The sequence below is a fragment of the Geotrypetes seraphini genome, chromosome 3 (genome assembly GCF_902459505.1).
Source record: "Geotrypetes seraphini chromosome 3, aGeoSer1.1, whole genome shotgun sequence".
Lineage (NCBI taxonomy): Eukaryota > Metazoa > Chordata > Amphibia > Gymnophiona > Dermophiidae > Geotrypetes > Geotrypetes seraphini.
This window is the reverse complement of record NC_047086.1, coordinates 318,515,870-318,535,937: the sequence shown is the minus strand read 5'-3', so window position 1 is coordinate 318,535,937 and position 20,068 is coordinate 318,515,870. Positions and strand designations below refer to the sequence as shown.

Here is a 20,068-nt window from a genome sequence, read left to right as displayed (position 1 = left end):
TGGGCTGGAGTAAGTCTAACAGAGATTTCGGCAGTTGGAACCCCAGCATAGTACCGGGTAAAGCTTTGGATTCTTGCCCAGAAATAGCTAAGAAGAAAAAAAAAAAAAAAAAAATTTAAATTGAATCAGGTTTGGCACACTGGATGGACCATTCGGGTCTTTATCTGCCGTCATCTACTATGTTACTATGTATATGTTACTATGTTACCTCAACCAGACATAGGAGAACTCGCACACCATTCACACACCCTCCAACCAAAAATGTCAAAAGAAAAAAACTGTTCGATAACCTCCTAGCCATTCGAGCTGCAACACTCGACCCCCAACTCTACAACCTATTGACCTCGACCACAGACTACAAAACCTTCAAAAAAGAAATAAAAACCCTTCTATTCAAAAAACACATAAAATTGAACTAACACAATCATAACTGTCCTAAGCATCACCTGCAACTACTCATGTCATGACAATTCAGACATAATTTATGTTATGTTTATGTTTGGAATAATGGTTACATATATGAGGTTCAATAAAAGACTATTTTCACTCCCTGTTTCTATTCTGACCATTTATACCGTTTCATGGTTATTACCAAAAATATTTTTTACATGGGGGGTGGGTGGGGGGTGTGTCAAAAAATGATGGACCCCGGGTGCCACATACCCTAGGTACGCCACTGGCTCCTCCTTCATGGGATCTTTATTGGACCAACTCATGTCCGAACCGTTTGAACCTCTAGGATCTACTTCATTGGTATTCCTCTTTTGGTAACTGGTTGACAAGCTTTTTTGACAGTGCTTACTTCCACCAGAAGAGTCAGTGAGCTTCAAGCTTTGGTAACCTATTACCCTTACCTTCAATTTTTTCCAACAAAAGTACGAATGTGGACTCATCCAAAGTTTCTTCCAAAAGTAGTCACTGACTTCCACCTTAACCAAACTATCACTTTACCATCCTTTTTTCCTTCACTTCACTCTTCTTCAGCAGAAGAATCCCTCCACACTTTAGACTGCAGACGTGCATTGTTGTTTTACTTTCAATATACAAAAGACTTCTGTACAACCAATCAACTTTTTGTGCCTTTCAACCCTTCTACCCAGGGTCAACCAATTACCAAAAGAACTACGGTATTTCAAGTTTATTTAATTTCTTTGATTAATTCACATAATCCAAATCCAATGCGATTTGCATAAATTCAAAATTAAGTATAATAATAAAAACCGACAAACATAACATTCACTACTAATACAGTAATACATGTAAGGAGGGAGGCGGTTAACAGCAATTGGCATAAATACAATTCTAAAAAATAAAAGTGAAAATAAAACAAGGGAAAGGTCCAAAGACACAGAAGGTTTGGGAACAGGTACCCGCTTATTTCCTCATGGATTACACATTGTATCTCTTTCTGTTATCAAAGGGCTCAAGTGCCATGCCCTGGCGTCATTAGAGCACATAGAGTACGGACTATGGCTTCCTCAGTTGCACATCTTCAATCAGTTCCCATTCAAGACATTTACAATGCTGTTACATGGTCTTCAGTTCATACCTTTACCAAACATTATTGCTTGGACTATAGCTCAACGCATGACACTCGTTTTAGACAGTCTGTTCTAAGGAATTTATTTGCAATCTAAACGGCACCTCCACCCATCTATTTCTTCAGCTTGGGACTCACCTTCAAGTGTGCCTGTATCTCCCCTCCTTGTCTCCAGAGAAAGCGCAGTTGCTTATCTGTAACATGTGTTCTCCATATAAACAGGGGAATGCATCCACAGTTGTCCACCCATCTTCCCCTCATTTCAACACAATTTTAGCTTGAGAATAAACTAATGTTCCAAGGGGAGGAGCTTCAGAAGCAGGGTGGCCTGTACATGCCCAATAAGGTAAAAATCTTACTATACCTAGGGGAGAGCACCGGCACTCAGGCTCAGTCGCAGGACTTCACCTTCAAGTGTGGCTGCATTCTCCTGCTGTCTACGCAGAACATCTGTTACAGGTAAGCAACTGTGCTTTCTGTGTGGCTCAGTGGTTAAAGCTACAGCCTCAGCACCCTGGAGTTGTGGGTTCAAACCCGCGCTGCTCCTTGTGACCCTGGGCAAGGCACTTAATCCCCCCATTGCCCCAGGTACATTAGGTAGATTGTGAGCCTGCCGGGATAGACAGGGAAAAATGCTTGAGTACCTGAATAAATTAATGTAAACCGTTCTGAGCTCCCCTGGGAGAAAGATATAGAAAATTGAATGAATAAATAAATAAACAAGTAAACAATGTCTAAAGCTTTAGTTCAGTTTAATGATTTGATTAACCACCTTTTCAGGATATAATAAAACACTGTATAGAAAACATTTTTAAAAAGTAAAAAGGCAAGAAATAATTAACAAGTATTTGAAATAGAGAAAGTAAAGTATAAGAAATGGAAAATGTTACCTCAGCAATAGATTGAGAGGACAACAAAAAGAACCAAAAGAGGTGCCCTCTGACTATGCCTTGCCCCTCCTCTTGAGACTGACTTTGAATCTTGGGGTATGATGTTTAAGCTTGTAGGGGTGAGTGCTCAATGAATGAGACCAGGTACTGCAATCCAGATAGGCAGCATCCACTGCACTTCCCTGTCTCATTATTTTTAAAGTAATTTTAGAATTTGACAAATTGGAGTATGGGAGTTTAAGATGTATTCCAAAGAATTCCTTATGCATTTGTGAATCCATTGCTCGTGGAAGGATGGGGGAGGGATCTAGTAACTAAGATAGAACTGTAAGTTGCTGGGAAATTACACTTAAAAATTCTGATGTGTAATGTTTTTATATTAACAGCTTATTAAGGCAGGTTTAACATTAGCTCTGTTTGGAGGATGCCAAAAATATGTTGATGACAAAAACAGGATTCCCATCCGAGGAGACCCACACATTCTTATGGTTGGAGACCCAGGACTTGGAAAGAGTCAGATGTTGCAGGTGAGACATAATTTACTAATTCATATATAGAAAACAGGGGAGGGGGGAGGACACATATTAATGGCATCGTTCTATTTCAAATAGATTTGGAACTAGTTTAACCTCTAACCTTTTTGGTTCCTGTAGCCGTTTAACTGATCAATGGGACCCTTTGTAGAATATAAAATGATTCTCCCAAGATTATAGAGTCTTAGTGGGAGTTTGAATTCTAGAGTCCCCATTTTCTAGCCCCTTAGGCTTCTTTATCTCCAGATGGGTATGTTGCAAAAAAAATGACAAGAATGAGCTTTCCTCAAGACAGGGTATTTTGGGTAACAATCTCAGATTTACTGTTTATGCTTTTATCTAATACTTAAATTGCTCTAAATAGAACTTTTCTTTTTGGATCATTACATGTAGTATTTGGTATGATTATATCAAATTATCATTAAACTTGAATTTGAAACTTGAGAAGTTTCATTCATATTCAGCATATGAGTGATGTATTTTTATTTTACTTAGATTTAGCTCATACCTTTTTCTTTGAAGTTGAATAAGTGAAAGACTAAAATTCTCCTGTTAGGAAAATAATGTTCAGAATGGATAGGTAAAAAATTAAATATTGAAGGTCTTTGCCTTGTTTTTGTGCCTTTATTTAAAGGTGTTAAGAGAACATTTGGATCCACTACTTAATGCTAGAATTGAGGTCAATGTCTTAATCAAAAAAGTCTTTTGGAGGATGAGACAGATTTAAAGGATTAGCACTGTTTCTGTCAAGACCAGTTTACAATTCTGATTCATGCCTATGGTCTAGCAGAACTTATTTATTTTATTTTTAAAATGTATAAACTGCTTAAAATCTAGGCGGTGAACAGAAGGAACATGCATAATATTTTAAACAAACAACAGTTCACAAAACAAAGATCAACTAAACCTAAAAGTATTATAATCACATACTACTCTAGACATCTCCAGAATCTCTCAACCCTAGAGAACATAACAGAACATCATAAAAAACAATAGCAACCCTATAAACATCACATAAAGGCATCTACAAATAATTGTGTCCTTAGCTGTTTCGTAAACCACATATGATTTTCACACAATCTCTGAGCCCCAGGAAGGGAATTCCAATGTTTTACTCCAACAATGGAAAACATGGAATTCTTCATTTTCACATAATTATTGTAAGTGTTTATATGAATTCTATGCCAAACTTTGTTAAATTGCAAATTAAAAACAAAGTCCCACTGCAACTAGTTCTATTTTGCAAGAAAAGTTTAGAAAGCTAGTCCTTCATTAAGTTACTTTGGTTGCTTATAAAGTGTAGGGTTGCATTTAGATTGAGCTGTTTAGTATTCAGAATAATTCTTGGACAGGCCCCTTTTATTCAAAGTCAATATCTTTTCTTCCTTATTCGAAACAATTATGACAAGAAAAGAACTTGTTATATCTCTCTAACACATAAGTGATCAGATATAAGAGAGTATTCTCTCAAAGTATTATGTATCAAGCAGCATTGACCTGGAAAGCCCTTCATCTGAGGTTAATTCTCAAACTGATTATATAATATTTCAGAGGGTGTTAAAAACTTATTTTGTTATGAAATAGTTTTCTGTTTGAAGTAAAATTTATTTGATAATTTTATTATATTTGTATATCTTAGAAATGTCTAGTAAATTTTATTGTAATCTGCATAAGACCATAATTGGTAATTTGAAGAATATATGTTTTATTTGTACCATATATACTCGAATATGCCAGCCTTTCGAGTTGGGGTGCTCACTGCGGGGACCATTCCATTCAGGAACAGTGGACTCCTTGTCAGAGGTGTTGATCTATCAGTTATTTGGAGTTTCAGGCAATTCGTCTCCAACCCGCTGTGAAAGGAAAAGCAGTGCTAGTGTTCTCAATGCCACGGCGGTGGCATATGTAAACTAAACTAAACCTTAAGTTTATATACCGCATCATCTCCACAGAAGTGGAGCTTGACACGGTTTACAGGAATTAATAAAGAAAGGAATTCCAATGGAAAGAAGAAGGGCTTGGTAAAAAGGAAGGAAAGAGGGGACTTAGTATAATGGAGAGGGAGGGAGTAGTTACATTTTGGAATATGTAATTCATCAAGGGGGCACAAGAAGCGCTCCATTAGGCCAGGAGGCTCACATGCTATTTCGCTGGGTGGCATTATGTCTTCTGTCTCTCTCGGTGGTGCACTTGACTGGAATCGACAGTGTACAGACAGACTTCCTCAGTCGACAAGTCCTAGACCCGGGAGAAAGGTCCCTGTCTTGGAAAACATTTCCGTCTGATCGTACAACACTGGGGTCAGCCCCAGATGGACTTGATGACTTCAGCAGAGAACTTGAAGGTCAGGTGCTTCTTCAGTCAAGGAACAGGTCGCAGAAGCTTAGGGCTGGACACCTTGGTTCAGCCCTGGCCAACTCATGAGCTACTTTTTATGTGTTCCCCCTGTGGTCAGGGATAACGACACATCCCAGCTTTGTGATTCTAGTTGCTCCAGACTGGCCTCACAGTGCTTTGGTCGTACAGCAAGGCTCTTGAATGCTTTGCCTTGAGACATGGTTATTCAGAGGAGGTCCTCTTGATGCTCTTGAAATCCAAGAAACCCTAAACTATGGCTTCTTATGCCTCAGCCTGGAAGGCTTCCCAACAGTGGTTTGCTAAGGACTGAGTAGAGCCTGAGCAGACTTCCATTTCGGTAGTCCTAGCTTTTCTTCAGGCAGGCTTATATAAGAGATTAGCGATGGCTTCCCTTAAATTCTGGTAGCAGGCTTTTCGTGCTTCAGGGCATACAGGGATTCTAGTTTGTTTCCTGCTCATTCAGATATGACCAGGTTTATGAGAGGGGCACTTTGTTTGCGGCCTCCCTTGCCTCATCCTTTCCCTTTGTGGAATCTTACCATCGTTCTACAGGGCCTTGTAGAAGCCCCATTCGAGCCATGGAAGGCTGTTACTCTTCTGGATCTGATGCTCAGACTATCTTTCTGGTCACCTTTGTCTCAGCACGGTGTATTTCAGAGTTTCAAGCTCTTTCATGCGGAGAACCCTTTCTTTGTATTACAGACACTGGAGTTGTTCTCCAAACCGTACCTTCCTTTCTGCCGACAGTAGTTTCTGCTTTCCATTTCGCCCAAGGGGTTAATTTGCCTGCATTTTGTTCCACAGGGTTGGAGCGGAAGGATCACATTTTATGCCAGTTGGACATCAAGAGAGTCTTGCTCCACTTTTGGAGAAGACTAATGATTTTCGGCTATCTGAACTCCTCTTTATCCTGACTGCTCCGCCTCAGCGTAGTCAGCTGGCATCTATGACCTCACCTGATGGATTCATATGGCCATTTCTGTGGCATATGTCACCTGTGGCAAGCTGCCACTGGTTTCCTTTCAGGCCCACTCCAGTAGAAGTGTTGCTGCTTCGTGGGCAGAGTCTTGCGCGTTTTCTCCAGATGAAATTTGCAGGGCAACTCCTTGGTCCTCTCTTCCTACCTTTACCCATTTTTTCCATATGGATATGGCGGCTCGCTCTGATGCTGCTTTTGGGACCTCGGTGTTGCGGGGAGGCACTTCTGTCCTTCCCTAGACACTGCCATTGCTTTGGTATGTCACCAAGTGTACTGAATCCGGAAGGGACGTAACAGAATGGAAGATTAGGTTTTCACCTTCGATTGTCTTCTTTCTGTTACTCCCTGGAGGATTCAGTATGGGCCTGCCTGCTTTCTGCCTCGCTTATTCTCCTTCCAGGCTTCAGGATCTTCTAGCCAGTTGACGGATCCTGTGGGAAGTTTTCCACTTCTGTGAGTATGCATTACTGAAGGCTAGCTCATTGCATACAGCAGATTAGTTCAGCATTGTTCCTCAATGTTTTTCTGTGTTGCCCTTGTGCCTCTTTATTGCTTGTTTTCATGTTTTGCAGAGCAGACCAGTTCATAAATTGTTTATGTTGCTGGGGAATTTCCACAATAACCCCCTTCCTTGTCATGGATTTGTTCAGGAATGTTGCTTGACTTTGGGGCTGAACTGCAGGGGGCTCTAACTCTCTAAGGAGGAAGGAGCATGTGCTCAGAAAAGTGTTTGGATTTCTGCAACTCCTAGATTGCGGGAAGGGATTGAACCTAGCGTACCGAATCCTCCAGGGACTAACAGAAAGAAGATTATCGAAGCTGAAAACCTAATCTTCCATTAAGCAGCCTGTTGGTATTTTCATGCGTAAAGGTCACATATAACTACCATTCAGATGTTTTATGTTGCTAAATGTTTAAAGCAGGCTTGTTCAAGTTCAGTTCACAAGGGTTACAGATAGGCCAGGTTTTCAGGATATCCTTATTTTTTTATTTATGTGTTTGTAAAACATTTTAACCCACTTATACCTTAGCAGTTCATAGGAAAAGCATATAAATATTTGATGTTTAAAAACAGATACTCCTAATCAACAGAATCTTCCGCAAATGACAGAACCAACTTTACATGTTAAGAAAGACCTGTACAAATGGGTCTTTAATGCCTTCTTAAGTTGCAGCAAATTGAACCGAGGTTTAAATATCCAGGAAAATTATTCCAAAGTAATGGTCCTGCTACTGAAAAGTTTCTGTATAATGTATAGCTGTCAAAGACAGTATAGAAAACTATTCAAATCTCAACAGTCTTCCATGTGACCAATAGAGAGGCATACAAAGACAAATTGCTTTGTAGAGAAGAGTTAAAATCTTAGTGTATTCTGTACCGTACTGCCAGCCAATTCAAATGTTTTAGCCCAAATGTAGTGTTCCAATTTACCACATCCCAAAAACAGCCTAGCTGCCAAATTTTGGAGGACCTGTAAAACTTTACATTGCATTTTTGCAATGCCTAAATACAAAGCATTGCAATAATTGTTGTGAAAATCAACATTTGTCTGACATGAAAATCTAGATACTCAACATTGGCCATAGCCATGAGGAGACAGACTTGGTTGTGGGTTTCAGATCTGGACCAAAATGTACAGGATAGGTTGGCCAGCATTCCATGTTTGGGAGATGAACATTTTGTAGAAAAACTGAGGAGGCAACGCAAAAAATCACCAGGCATGAGCAATGTTTGTCAACACTCTGCTTCGAAAGCTACAAAAGCTCAGCCTCCTCAATGTTATTTCAGTGCCAGACACACTTCTTCCTCCTCCTATACCATAAGGAGAGAGCATACCATCTTCCACTACATCTAGGACAACTACATAGAGGCGTCCAAGACAACAGAAGTCTCAAAAGACTCAGATTCAACCACAATAAAAATATCAACAATCTTTTTGACCTGCTTCTAAAGAGCTTAGCCAGTATCCTAGAGTCTCTACCTTGCACTCTTCCCATCAGGGGATGTATCACCCATTTCCACCAGCGTTGGGCCCTCATTACTTCAGAAGTTGGGTCCTACAAATTGTGAGACAGGACTATGCTCTTCACCTGCAAAGCATACCCTCAAACAATTCTCCAAAAGAGTTTTTTTTCCAGTTCCCAACAGACCATCCCCCTTCATAAAGAACTCTTGGCCATTCTGCAGCTCAATACCATCAAACCAGTACCTCTTTGGCAGATAAGCCAGGGATTCTACTCCAAATACTTCCTTATACTGAAAAGCCAGAGGTCTGTGTCCAATTCTGGATCTCCATGTCCTCAACAGATACTTGGTCAAAGAAAAATTCTGGATGATCTTTCAGGGAACCCTTTTTCTACTATTGGAGAATGACTGGCTTTGGATCTCAAAGAAGCAAACATACATGTTCTAATCCTTCTGGCCCATAGAAAGTATCTTCACTTTCGGATAGGAGACCAAAGTGCTGCCATTCGGCCTAGGGTTAGCCCTGAGGATTCACAAAATGTTTAGTTGTGGCTGTAACACTCCATCCTTATGGCTTTCATGTATTCCCTTATCTTGACGACTGGCTGATTGAGGTGGTGTCACCTCAAGCTGCTCAGTTAACCATCAACTCAACCATATGTCTCCTGGAACTTCTAGGCTTTGTAGTCAATTACCAGAAATCCCATCTTCAACCAAACCAGAAACTGGAATTCATTGGGGCCCTATGGGACACAATGGAGACTCATGCTTACCTCCTTCAACAGAGACTAAACACACTGCTTCACCTCTGCAAACACGTCTACTCTCCAAAACATCACTGCAAGACAAATCATTCAGCTTTTAGGACACATGGTGTCTACTATTCATATAACTCCATTCGTACATCTTCATCTCAGAGATCCTCGGTAGATTCTTGCCTTCCAACAGTCTCGGGTCACAGATCGACTATCCCAGAAAATCTAGGTCATCACCTCAGTGTGTCAGTCCCTTCGGTGGTGGTTGGTACCAATAAATTATCTAAGGGCTTACTCTTCCATGTTCCACCGCATCAGAAGATACTAACAACAGATGCTTCCGTGTTTGGATGGGGAGCCCACCTAGATGGCATTTGGAGGGGCATTTGGAGTGTTCAAGAATAATCTTTCCTCATCAATCTTCTCAAGCTATGAGCAACTCGCAGTGCTCTTCACGTCTTTCAAGATCGCCTTCTCAACCAAATAATACTGATACAATCAAGTAGCCATGAATTATGTAAACAAACAGGGAGGTACAGGGTCTCGCCTGCTCTGCCGAGAAGCAATACAGATCTGGAATTGGGCAAGTCTACTCAACATTTTTTCAAGACTGCGTATCTAGCAGACAAACAAAATACTCTGGCAGACAGACTGAGCAGATTCCTTCAACCTCACGAGTGGTCACTCAGCTCGACTATTACATCAGATCTGCTGAATCTGGGGAACCCCACAAATAGATCTCTTCATGCCTCCCAACAATCACAAACTTCCATACTTATGTTCCAGACTATACTCTCCTCATCATCTGGAGACGAGTGCTTTCCTCTTGGACTGGACAAACAAGTTTCTCTATGCATTCCCTCCAGTTCCTCTAATAGGGAAGACCTCTGCTCAAAGTGCGGCGGAAGCCAGCCACCCTGATCCCCCATAACTCCAAGGTGGCTGAGACAACACTGGTTTCCCCTTCTCCTTCAACTCAGTGTAAGGGAACCCATTCCACTGAAAATTTTTCAAACTTTGCTGATTCAGAACAAAGGATTCCTTCTTCATCCCAGTCTACATTCTCTAACACTCAAAGCCTGGTACCTCTCTTCCAACAGATAGATGAATTCTCTCTCTCGACTTCAGTTTCAGCAATAATAGATGTTTCTAGAAAACAGTTCACTCAAGGTGTTACCATTTCAAGTGGATTCATTTTACTATTTGGTGTCCCCACAAGCAATACTTATGAACATATGTCCTCTGGCATCATTTCTGGATTATCTTTTACATCTCTCCAGCTCCGGTCTGAAAACAGCTTCAGTAAGAGTACATCTCAATGCTATCAGTACTTTTCATATACCTCTCAACGATAAACCTCTGGCTACACATCCATTGGTTTCTAGGTTCATGAAAGGCCTACTTTATTCCACACCGCTAATCAAACCTCCTCCAGTTGCTTGGGACCTCAATGTTGTACTCTCTACTCTGATGAAGCCTCCATTTGAGCCACTTGTTTCTTCATCTATCAAGCACTTCACTTAGAAAGTAATTTTCTTAATATGCATTACTTCAGCACGACAAGTGAATGAACTTCAAGCACTTGTCTCTGTTCCACCCTATACAATATTCTATCATGATAGAGTAGTCCTTCTTACTCATCCCAAATTCCTACCAAAAATAGTCTAGGAATTTTATCTCAACCAGTCTATAGTTCTACCTGTCTTCTTCCCAAGACCACATTCTCATTCTGGTGAAGCTGCACTCCACACATTGGATTGTAAACTTGCTTTGGCTTAATACTTGGATTGGACCAAGTCTCATAGAACTTCCACTCAACTATTCCTGTCCTTTGATCCTAACAGGCTAGGAACTCCGTAACCAAGAGAATAATCTCTTCATGGTTAGCTGACTACATCTCCTCCTTCATCGCCTTCATCTCCTTCTGCTATGCTCAGGCTGGTGGAAATTTGTGTCACAGCACATAAAGTTAGAGCAATGGTAACTTCTGTAGCTTATCTGTGTTCCACTCCCATTGAGGACATTTGTAAAGCAGCAACCTGGTCTTCAATTCATACTTTCATATCCCACTACTGTCTGGAGAATCATGGTAGTTCTACAAAATTTATTCTCTGTTTAGATGCCAACTTCCCTCCATCCCTTCAGTATGTGGTAGGGAGTCCCATCTGTGAGAATATGCTGCCTGCTTGTCCTGGGATAAAGCACAGTAATAGGTATTATTCAGGGACAGCAGGCAGATATTCTCACAATCCTTCTACCTTCCCTAGTTGACTTCTTAGCTTTTTTACTGAACTGATGGTCCCACGAGCCGACGTTGGACGGGAAGTCTTGAGACTTTTGAAGAAGTATAATGAGACAGTACATTTTTGTATTGTCCGTTCCCGGGATCTGTGAATGACGTCACACCCAACTGTGAGAATATCTGCCTGCTGTCCCTTGATAACACCTGTTACAGGTAAGTAACTGTGCTTTATCAATTGAAATGAAATAACATATCAATGGACTTTATTGCAAAACCTTACAAATTAATAGGACTGATTAGGATATATGGATAATAAGACTATTCTGTGGACTCTCGCTGAATATTGATTTGATTTTGGAAAATAGTCTCAAACTTTTAATAGTGAACACTGAAACATTTAAGCTCATTGTCTTCCTATAACCATAGGTTCCAAGAAGAGTTTGAGACACCATTATATGCTCTAATTAGTCTCATCTCTAACTAATCTTTTTAACAACCTCCCTCCTTCTGCCAATGCTCTCGCTCTCCGTTTTCAATCAAAAATATAAACCGCTAGAGCCTCGCTTAATGCAAGTCACTCTACTGACCTTACCAACATATTGAACTCAAGAATTCCTGCATCTCGAGCAGACATGACCTGGAGTACTTTTTACCATTCCAACCTGGTCATTATTTATTTTAAAAATACATCCAAACAAACTCACCAATTGATCCCTGTCCATCTGCTTTCATGTCCAAAGCATCTAATAAGTTCATGACAAATCTTTACCTCTGGCTATCTGACACGCTAATTAAAGGAATATTTCCTGCAAATAGAGGGCATATTGCACTGGTCAACAAAAAAAATGCTTTTCTTTGCTACTGAGAACTTAAGAAGTATTCTTAGTTAAATTAATGATGCTGATTTCACATCTGTAATTGAAATTCAGCTAGTATATAAATAAAGATTTATGTTTATGTTATAAATTCATTAATTTTTTCCAAGTATTTAATGAGGATTATATAGGCAAAATTGATTCATAAAATATGAGTGGCTCAGTTGTTGATACTAGTGAGGAAACAAACTATTTTGTGAATCTATAAGTGAAATAAATAATGGAAAAGTGAGTGCAATTTTTATAGGCAAAATTAATGTACTGCAAATTGTCATTTGATCTATGTTGTGGCTACTGTAACAGGAATGAGCTTCACCAGCCGGGTCTGATGGGTGTCATATCTGTAAACTTACTATTAATGCATATGCATTGTGCCAAAAAACAGCTATATTTTGCATTCACAAAGTGTACCTAGCTCTTTGTGCATTATATCAGACTTATTTCCAAATGATTTTATCAAAATAATGAATTCTATCTGTCTTTCTAGACACATCATACTGTACTTTGTTCTTTTACAGGCTGTGTGCAATGTTGCCCCTCGTGGTGTATATGTATGTGGTAACACCACTACCACCTCTGGCCTGACAGTAACACTCTCTAGAGACAGTGCTTGTGGGGATTTTGGACTAGAAGCTGGTGCACTTGTTCTTGGAGATCAAGGTAGTCAATGTGCATGAATTCCAGTGGTTATTTACACAATCACTTCTTACCATTTTTCTGTAATTAAGGGCCTTTTACAAGGCATTTTAATACATTTGCCTGTTTCTTGCAATTAAGGATCCTTTCTACTTAACTAATATTGATTTTTTTAATACCATTATAGGCTCAACTGTAAGTCGAGAAATTTGAGTTAAAAAAAGGCTGCCTTTTCTATAGAAATTATCTGTAGTCCTACAAATATTATTGGTAATCTCCCTCCTCCCCTGTCAGTAGCATAAGAATCTCTTCAGCAACTCAATCTCCTCCTGTGTACCTTCAAAACTATTCTCCACCGCACTGGCACTGCAGCGGTATATCTAAATTGCCTGAGCTCTGTCCTGGAGTGTGCACTCTGACTATGGGTGGAAATAGGAGGTTGAGTCAGAGGGTGCATACTCTAGAACAGAGCTCAGGTGACTTTGGTGTACTGCTACAATGCCAGTTTGTTTAGAAGAGAGTGTTGAAAGTACGAGTGTGGGGGGGAAGGAGAGTAATACTGAGATGTCGGAGATATTCTCGAGCCGCTGACAGGTGCAAGGGGAGGAGTATCATGGTAATCACTTGTAATTTTTGTTATACTTGTGGGGGGGGTTCACTGATGTTCTCAGTTCACTGTGATTGTATATTATCCGTATTCTTTCTGTTGGATGAGCACAGGCCACCTTAAGACACAGAAATCTTTTTACACAAATAGTTCAAATTAAACACATGCAGAAACTGAAAAGGATTTAAGGTGTAGTTTGCTGTTGTGGTCCTCTTTGTATAAAGGCCCATTATCAAAATTTCTTTCAAATGACAAGCCTGGAAGGAGGAAGGCTGGGGGAAGAATGAATTAAGGCAAGAAATGGAAGAAATTAGAGGAAGAGGATAACAGTGAAAAGCATAAAACAGAACCACAAATACTCACACTGCAATATAAAGGGTAAACTGAAGGAGCAAAAAACTTTTATAGGCTGGAGAACAAGTGTTTTTTATACTGTTAATATTTGTGTATGTACCATGTGTGCCAAAATCTGAACAAAAATGATTTAGCAATCACAAAATTCACCATGTGCAGAATGATGTAGAGGCAGCTTTCATAGACATGGGGGAAGAAGAGCATAGGAAGGCCATAGTACCATAGTGACACTCCTTTAAAGCAGTGAAGGAACATGGTACTAAAGTAAGCAGGAGCAGGCTCCTCTTTGGCCTTGATATTTGGCACTCTTTGCCTGTGTTGTCTGTGCTTAAGTATGGTCCCATATGGAATACTTAGTTCGCAAAAGTTTTTTCATGCTGTGGAAATTACGAACAATAAGATCTTATTTTAACACCGTGTCTTTTCAGATTATTAGTGCAATCCTTAATCCTGAGTATTTTGGATTGTAATATTATACATCTGGCAAGTTATCAAAAAATTTCAATAGACTACACGTTATTCAAAACACAGCTGTCTGCTTAATTTTTATTCTGAAAAAGACCATGTGACACTTCATTATCAAAGATTACATTGGTTACCATTGGAAGCAAGAGTAATGTTAAATTTGGTTGTATATGTTATAAGGGGTCACATGATCTCATGCCTAGTTATCTCATGGATTATTTCTCATTTGTGAACCCAAGTTGTTCATCACGAACACCTTCCTTATTTGCTTTTCCATCGGTAAAAGGCTTCAATATAAAAAATATGTCCACAGACTATTATTTCAGGCAACAAAATGGGAAGAAGATTTATACTGCTTGATAACTGGTTTGTCGTCTTATCAACATTTTAGGAAATTGTTAAAGACTTACCTATTTGAAAAACTTTTGTAAGTTCGATATTTTGTATTTTCCTGAATTTGTTAAGCTTATTTTTACTTTGTTAACAGCATAGAACTGTAAGGTTTTGCAATATACAAATGTTTTATCCCAGGACAAGCAGGCAGCATATTCTCACATGTAGGTGACATCATTCACGGAGCCTGGCACAGACTGTGAAAATTCCACAGCACTTTAAGAGCATGTGCGAGTGCCTTCCCGCCCGATGAAGACTCGCGGTACCTCAGTTCTTTGTTTTCCGCGGGGCGAAGAAGTTGTTTTCTTGTGAAGATGTTGCCTTTCTTTCAGTGCGTGAATTTCTGAATTCTTTTTCAGAACTTTTTTTCTTTCTTTTCAATTTTTAAATTCTTATGTTAAAAAAAAAAAATGATCTTGGAGTTGCAGGCCCTTTCTTGCAGAGAACCTTTCCTCAAATTTACTGGATCTGGAATTCTTTCTGCACTGTTCCATCCTTTTTGCCAGCATCCAATCAATTGGTTCCAAAAAAAAGGACAGAATTCTGAAGAAGTTGGATGTTAAAAGAGTGCTTCTCCGATAGCCTGAAGTGGTTGGTGACCTCAAGATACCTGACCATCATTTTGTGCGTACAAATCCAGCTAGATGTGGTATGTCCGATTCCAAAGCCACGATTTCCAGATGGCTCCATAGGGCCATTTCATCAGCATATATTATTTATGGGAAACAGTCCCTTGTTTCCGTAAGGGCACATTTGACTATAAGCATGGCTTTATCATGGACAGAATCTCGGGTGGTCTCCCCTGAGGAGATTGTAGGGCAGCAACTTGGTCCATGAGACTTACATTTTCCAGGTTTTATAGTGAATATAGTGGCAAGAGATGACTCCGCCGTTGGGTCCTCAGTGTTATGAGCTGTTGCAGTGATCCTGACCTAGTTTTCTGCAAATGCTTTTGTACATCCCGTCTGTCCTATTACACTAGAAAAGGAGATTAGGTTCTTACCTTGTTAATATCTTTTCTAATAGATGTGTGTCATTCTGGACCTCCGCCCTGTCATTTATTTCCTGAGCCTGTCTACTGTCTCACTCAGTGTTCATATCCAAACATGTCAGTTGGATGCCAGTCAGACCTTGAGTATGATGAATAGTCTATTGCTAGGACACTTCAGGGTATTATTTGAGCTCCATTAATGTTTCTGTTTGGCATGATTGTTTCGCTATTCTGGTTGTTCATTGTTTAACATATTTGTTATTCTTTCAGAGCAGAACAATTTTGTTCTTCGGGGAGATTCCCAGTACCCCTCTGTCATGTGTGTTTCTAGAAGGGGCTAGTGCCTGCTTTGGAACAAAACTGAAGGGGATAGCAGAGCCCTCTGGTGAAGTAGGAGGGATTCAAAAGTCAGAGTAGATTCCTTCTGCACAGCTCGCGGGCACAGGGCATTACCTGTCCATCCAGAATGACATACCTATCTACTAGAAAAGATATTAACAAGATAAGAACCTAATCTATTTTTACATAAGCATGTTAAAAATTCAGAATTGTCTATTAAATACTGATACATTTACTCAGTTAAGTTGAGATAGGTATTAGAGAATGACACGGGGAAAAATTCTGTCCCCGTCACTGCCACGCCCCAGACCACCATCCTCTTCACCACCCCGTCCCCACCGTCCCCTTCACCGCCCCGTCCCTGTCTCTGCTGTCCCCTTCACCGTCCCCGCTGTCCCTTTCACCGCCCCGTCCCCGTCTTCAGCATCTTCTCTCTATCCCCCCACCCCCAGCACCCTTCACGCGGTCCAGCAGCTCCCTCCTGCCGGCCAGCCGTGGATTTTCCTCCCTCCCTCCCTTTCCTTCTCTTGTTGAAACTGGCGATTTCTATAAGGCTATGTGCTGTATTACAGCCGGAGCCTTGAAGTCGCGTCGGGTTGCCTGCTAGAAAAGTCTCCTCTGATGCAATCGGAAACAGGAAGTTGCATCAGAGGAGACTTTTCTAGCAGGCAACCCGACGCGACTTCAAGGCTCCGGCTGTAATACAGCGCATAGCCTTATAGAAATCGCCAGTTTCAACAAGAGAAGGAAAGGGAAAAGGAGCGAGGGAGATGCTTGGCCGGCCGGCGGGAGAGAAGGGGCTGCCAGATCGAACGCTCTTCACCGCACGTGCTAACCATTCACCGCTCCACGGGGCGGTGAATGGCCTTGTACCCAATCTCGCAGTGACCTTTTTTTTGGTCACCGTTTTGGCAGGTAACAACCACCGTGTCATTCTCTAATAGGTATGAAGGTAGGAGTTCCATGTTTAGGGGAAAAAAAGATCCTTAAGTATGCCCATTTTTTTTCACCTTTATTGCTACCTTTATCCCAGGACAAGCAGGCAGTATATTCTCACATGTGGGTGACGTCATCTACGGAGCCCCAGCGCGGACAGCTTTTCAAGCAAACTTGATTGAAGTTTCAAGTTTGCACACTGCACCATGCATGTGCATGCCTTCTCGCCCACTAGAGGGCGCATCCCACCTCGTGGTCCTCAGTTCAATTTTTTCCGCGGAGCCAGAAAGCCCTGTGGATTTTGAGCTCCCTTTGCCTGCCTTTCTGTCACCGCGTCTGGATTCCATTCGGTCGCTGTGCTTTTATATTTTTGTTTTCGTGTCGTTATCGATCCGTTTTTTATAAAAAAAAATATATATATATTTTACTTTTCATTGGGCTCCGGGGGCTCCCGGCAGCCGTGGCCGCGGGACGTCGGTCGTTCCCGGTCTGTTTCATTGTTCATGTCCCGTCCTGTGACGGGCTTTAAGAAATGCAGCCGGTGTGAGCGGTTGCTGTCCATAACTGACCCCCACCGGTGGTGCATAATTTGCCTGGGCCCCGACCATCCTACGGCCTCCTGTGACCGCTGTTCCACGTTCCAGCCCAGAGCTCTCCGCCGCCGACGGGCGAGAATGGCGGAGTTGTTTGTTGTTGACCCCGCGCCTGTGAAGGCCTCGACGTCGGCCTCGGCTTCGGCCCCGGCCTTGACCTCGGCCTCGGTGACCTCGGGGGCCTCGGCTTCGCCTTGTCCCTCGACCTCGAAGTCGACGTCGGGGACAAAACCTGCCGGGTCTGCTAAGAAGCCATCCTCTGCTCCAGCCAAGGCGGGTGGGTCGTCCTCGGCCCCGCCTAAGGCTCCGGCCACGCACGCCCCGAGGGAATACTCGAGACCGAGGTCGCCCTCCAGGGAGCGTGCCCCGGACTCGGACCTCCCGACCTTCGTCGGGATTCCAGCCTTTCAGGACCTCCTCCGAGCTCTAATTTCGTCGGAGCTGTCGGGGGCCCTTGAACAGCTGCAGCGGGCTTCGGCCCCGGCTGCTTCGACCTCGGAGGCCCCGACCTCGGCGACCTCGGCCTCGGGTATCGGGGCTCCACCGACCTCGGCCTCGGTATTACCCTCGACCTCGGCCTCGGGGGCACCGCCTGAGCGCAGCGTGCGGCCCCGGGACAAGATGCGGCGGGTGCGACGCATTTCCTCCTCCTCCTCCTCGAGGTCCTCCCGGGGCTCCTCGCCCTCGACGCGACCTCGGACGAGGCGCCGGCCGAGGAAGCCGAAGCGTTCACGGGGCTCTCCTCGGCGGCGTGATCGTTCCTCGCCGCTCGGGGGCGAGGCATTGCAGGTGTCGGAGTTGCGCCTCGATAACCCAAGGCTTCTCCGGTCCCCTGCTAGAAGGGTTTCCCGTGACTCCTCGCCGAGGAAAAGGGAGAGTGCCCCCGTTCCCCGGACTCCGCCTCGCCTCGCCTAGAGGCTCTTCGAGGCGGAGACGTTCTCCTACCCCCTCGAGGCCTTTGGAGCTGACTTCGTGGGGCTCGGGGTCCGGCAGAGAACCCCATTATTCTCACGAGGCTTCTCCCCTTTCTTCGGCGGTGAGGTCGAGAACCCCTTCACCGCCCGCCAGGCCGTCCTCTTTTTCCACCTTTGTGCAGGACATGGCCCGAGCCCTGGGGTTGGACCTCATGGCGGGTTCCCAGTATTCGAAGGAATTCCTGGAGGAGCAGGACCTCCCCACTCCACCTAGGGAGGCCCCTCGGCTCCCCTTAAATAAGGTCCTCCTACAGACCTGGTTGAAAAATCTGGCTAACCCTCTTACAGTCACGTCTGTCCCGTCCAAGATGGAGGCGAAATACAGGACGGTGCCTACCAAGGGGTTTGAGAAGGCGCAACTCTCCCACCAGTCCTTACTGGTGGAGTCTGCCCTGAAAAAGACACAACCCTCCCGGGTTTCTGCGGCGGTTCCACCCGGCAGGGAGGGTCGGACCCTGGACAAGTTCGGCCGTCGCCTCTACTCTAATTCCCTGATGGCCACCAGGGTACTAAATTATGCCTTCACCTTCTCCTCATATCTGCGTGGCATGGTGAAGGACCTCCCTCAATATCGTGACTCCTTACCGGACTCCCAAAGGGCGGGATTTGACAAATTTATGTCCAACCTGTCTCAATTGCGTTTGTACCTTTTCCATGCTGTGTACGATACATTTGAGCTGGTTTCGAGGGTGTCGGCCTTCGCAGTGGCCATGCGCCGTCTGGCCTGGCTTCGCACCCTCGATATGGACCCAAACCTGCAGGAACATCTTGCAGACTTACCTTGTGTGGGGTCCGAGTTGTTTGATGAGTCTTTAGAGGCGGCGACCAAACGGTTGTCGGAACAGGAACGCTCGTTGGCCTCCTTGGTCCGTCCCAAGCCTAGGCCCCCGCCGCAGAAACCCTTCCGTCCTCCTCCGAGGCGGTATCCCCAAAAGTCAACCCCGGCTTTTTCTAGGCCGCCGCCTAGACACCCATCTCAGCGAGGCAGAGGGGGACAGACGCAAGCCCCGGCGCAGGGTCCTTCCAAACCCGCGCCCTCCTTTTGACGGGCTGAGCGGATGGGGCAGGTTCCCCTCCGTGATCTCACAGGAACCCCTTCCCATAGGGGGGCGTCTCTGGTCCTTCTATGCGGCTTGGACCGAGATAACATCCGACGCTTGGGTGCTCCGGACCGTCTCCGAGGGCTACTCTCTCAATTTTTTGTCAGCGCCGCCGGATCAACCTCCGGGGGCTTCCCCTTACAATCGGGCCCAACTTCCCATCCTTCTGGCCGAAGCCCTGTTGAAGCTTCGGGCGGTGGAACCGGTCCCCAAAGACCAGCTGGGGACGGGCTTTTACTCCCGTTACTTTTTGGTCCCAAAAAAGACCGGGGACTTACGCCCCATACTGGACCTCAGGAAGCTCAACAAATTCCTGGTCCGGGAGAAGTTCCGAATGCTGTCTCTCCCGGTTTTATATCCTCTCTTAGAGGAAGGGGACTGGATGTGCTCCCTCGACCTGAAGGAAGCATACACCCATGTTCCGGTGCATCCCGCCTTCCGGAAATTTTTACGGTTCCAGGTGGGAGATCTGCACCTTCAGTACAGGGTCCTTCCCTTCGGCCTGGCCTCGTCCCCTCGAGTCTTCACGAAGTGTATGATAG

At 43.6% G+C, this 20,068-nt stretch overlaps 1 protein-coding gene across 3 annotated transcripts in view; it reads left to right on the top strand.

The window, feature by feature from the left end:
- The window catches only part of MCM8 (minichromosome maintenance 8 homologous recombination repair factor), a 169,259-nt gene that overhangs the window by 108,037 nt on the left and 41,154 nt on the right, over window positions 1–20,068 (top strand). For all 3 annotated transcript variants that reach the window (XM_033938266.1, XM_033938265.1, XM_033938264.1), the window contains 2 exons: window positions 2,817–2,957; window positions 12,657–12,798. In XM_033938266.1, coding sequence (XP_033794157.1) covers window positions 2,817–2,957; window positions 12,657–12,798 — 283 coding nt within the window. The remainder of the gene's footprint in view (window positions 1–2,816; window positions 2,958–12,656; window positions 12,799–20,068) is intronic.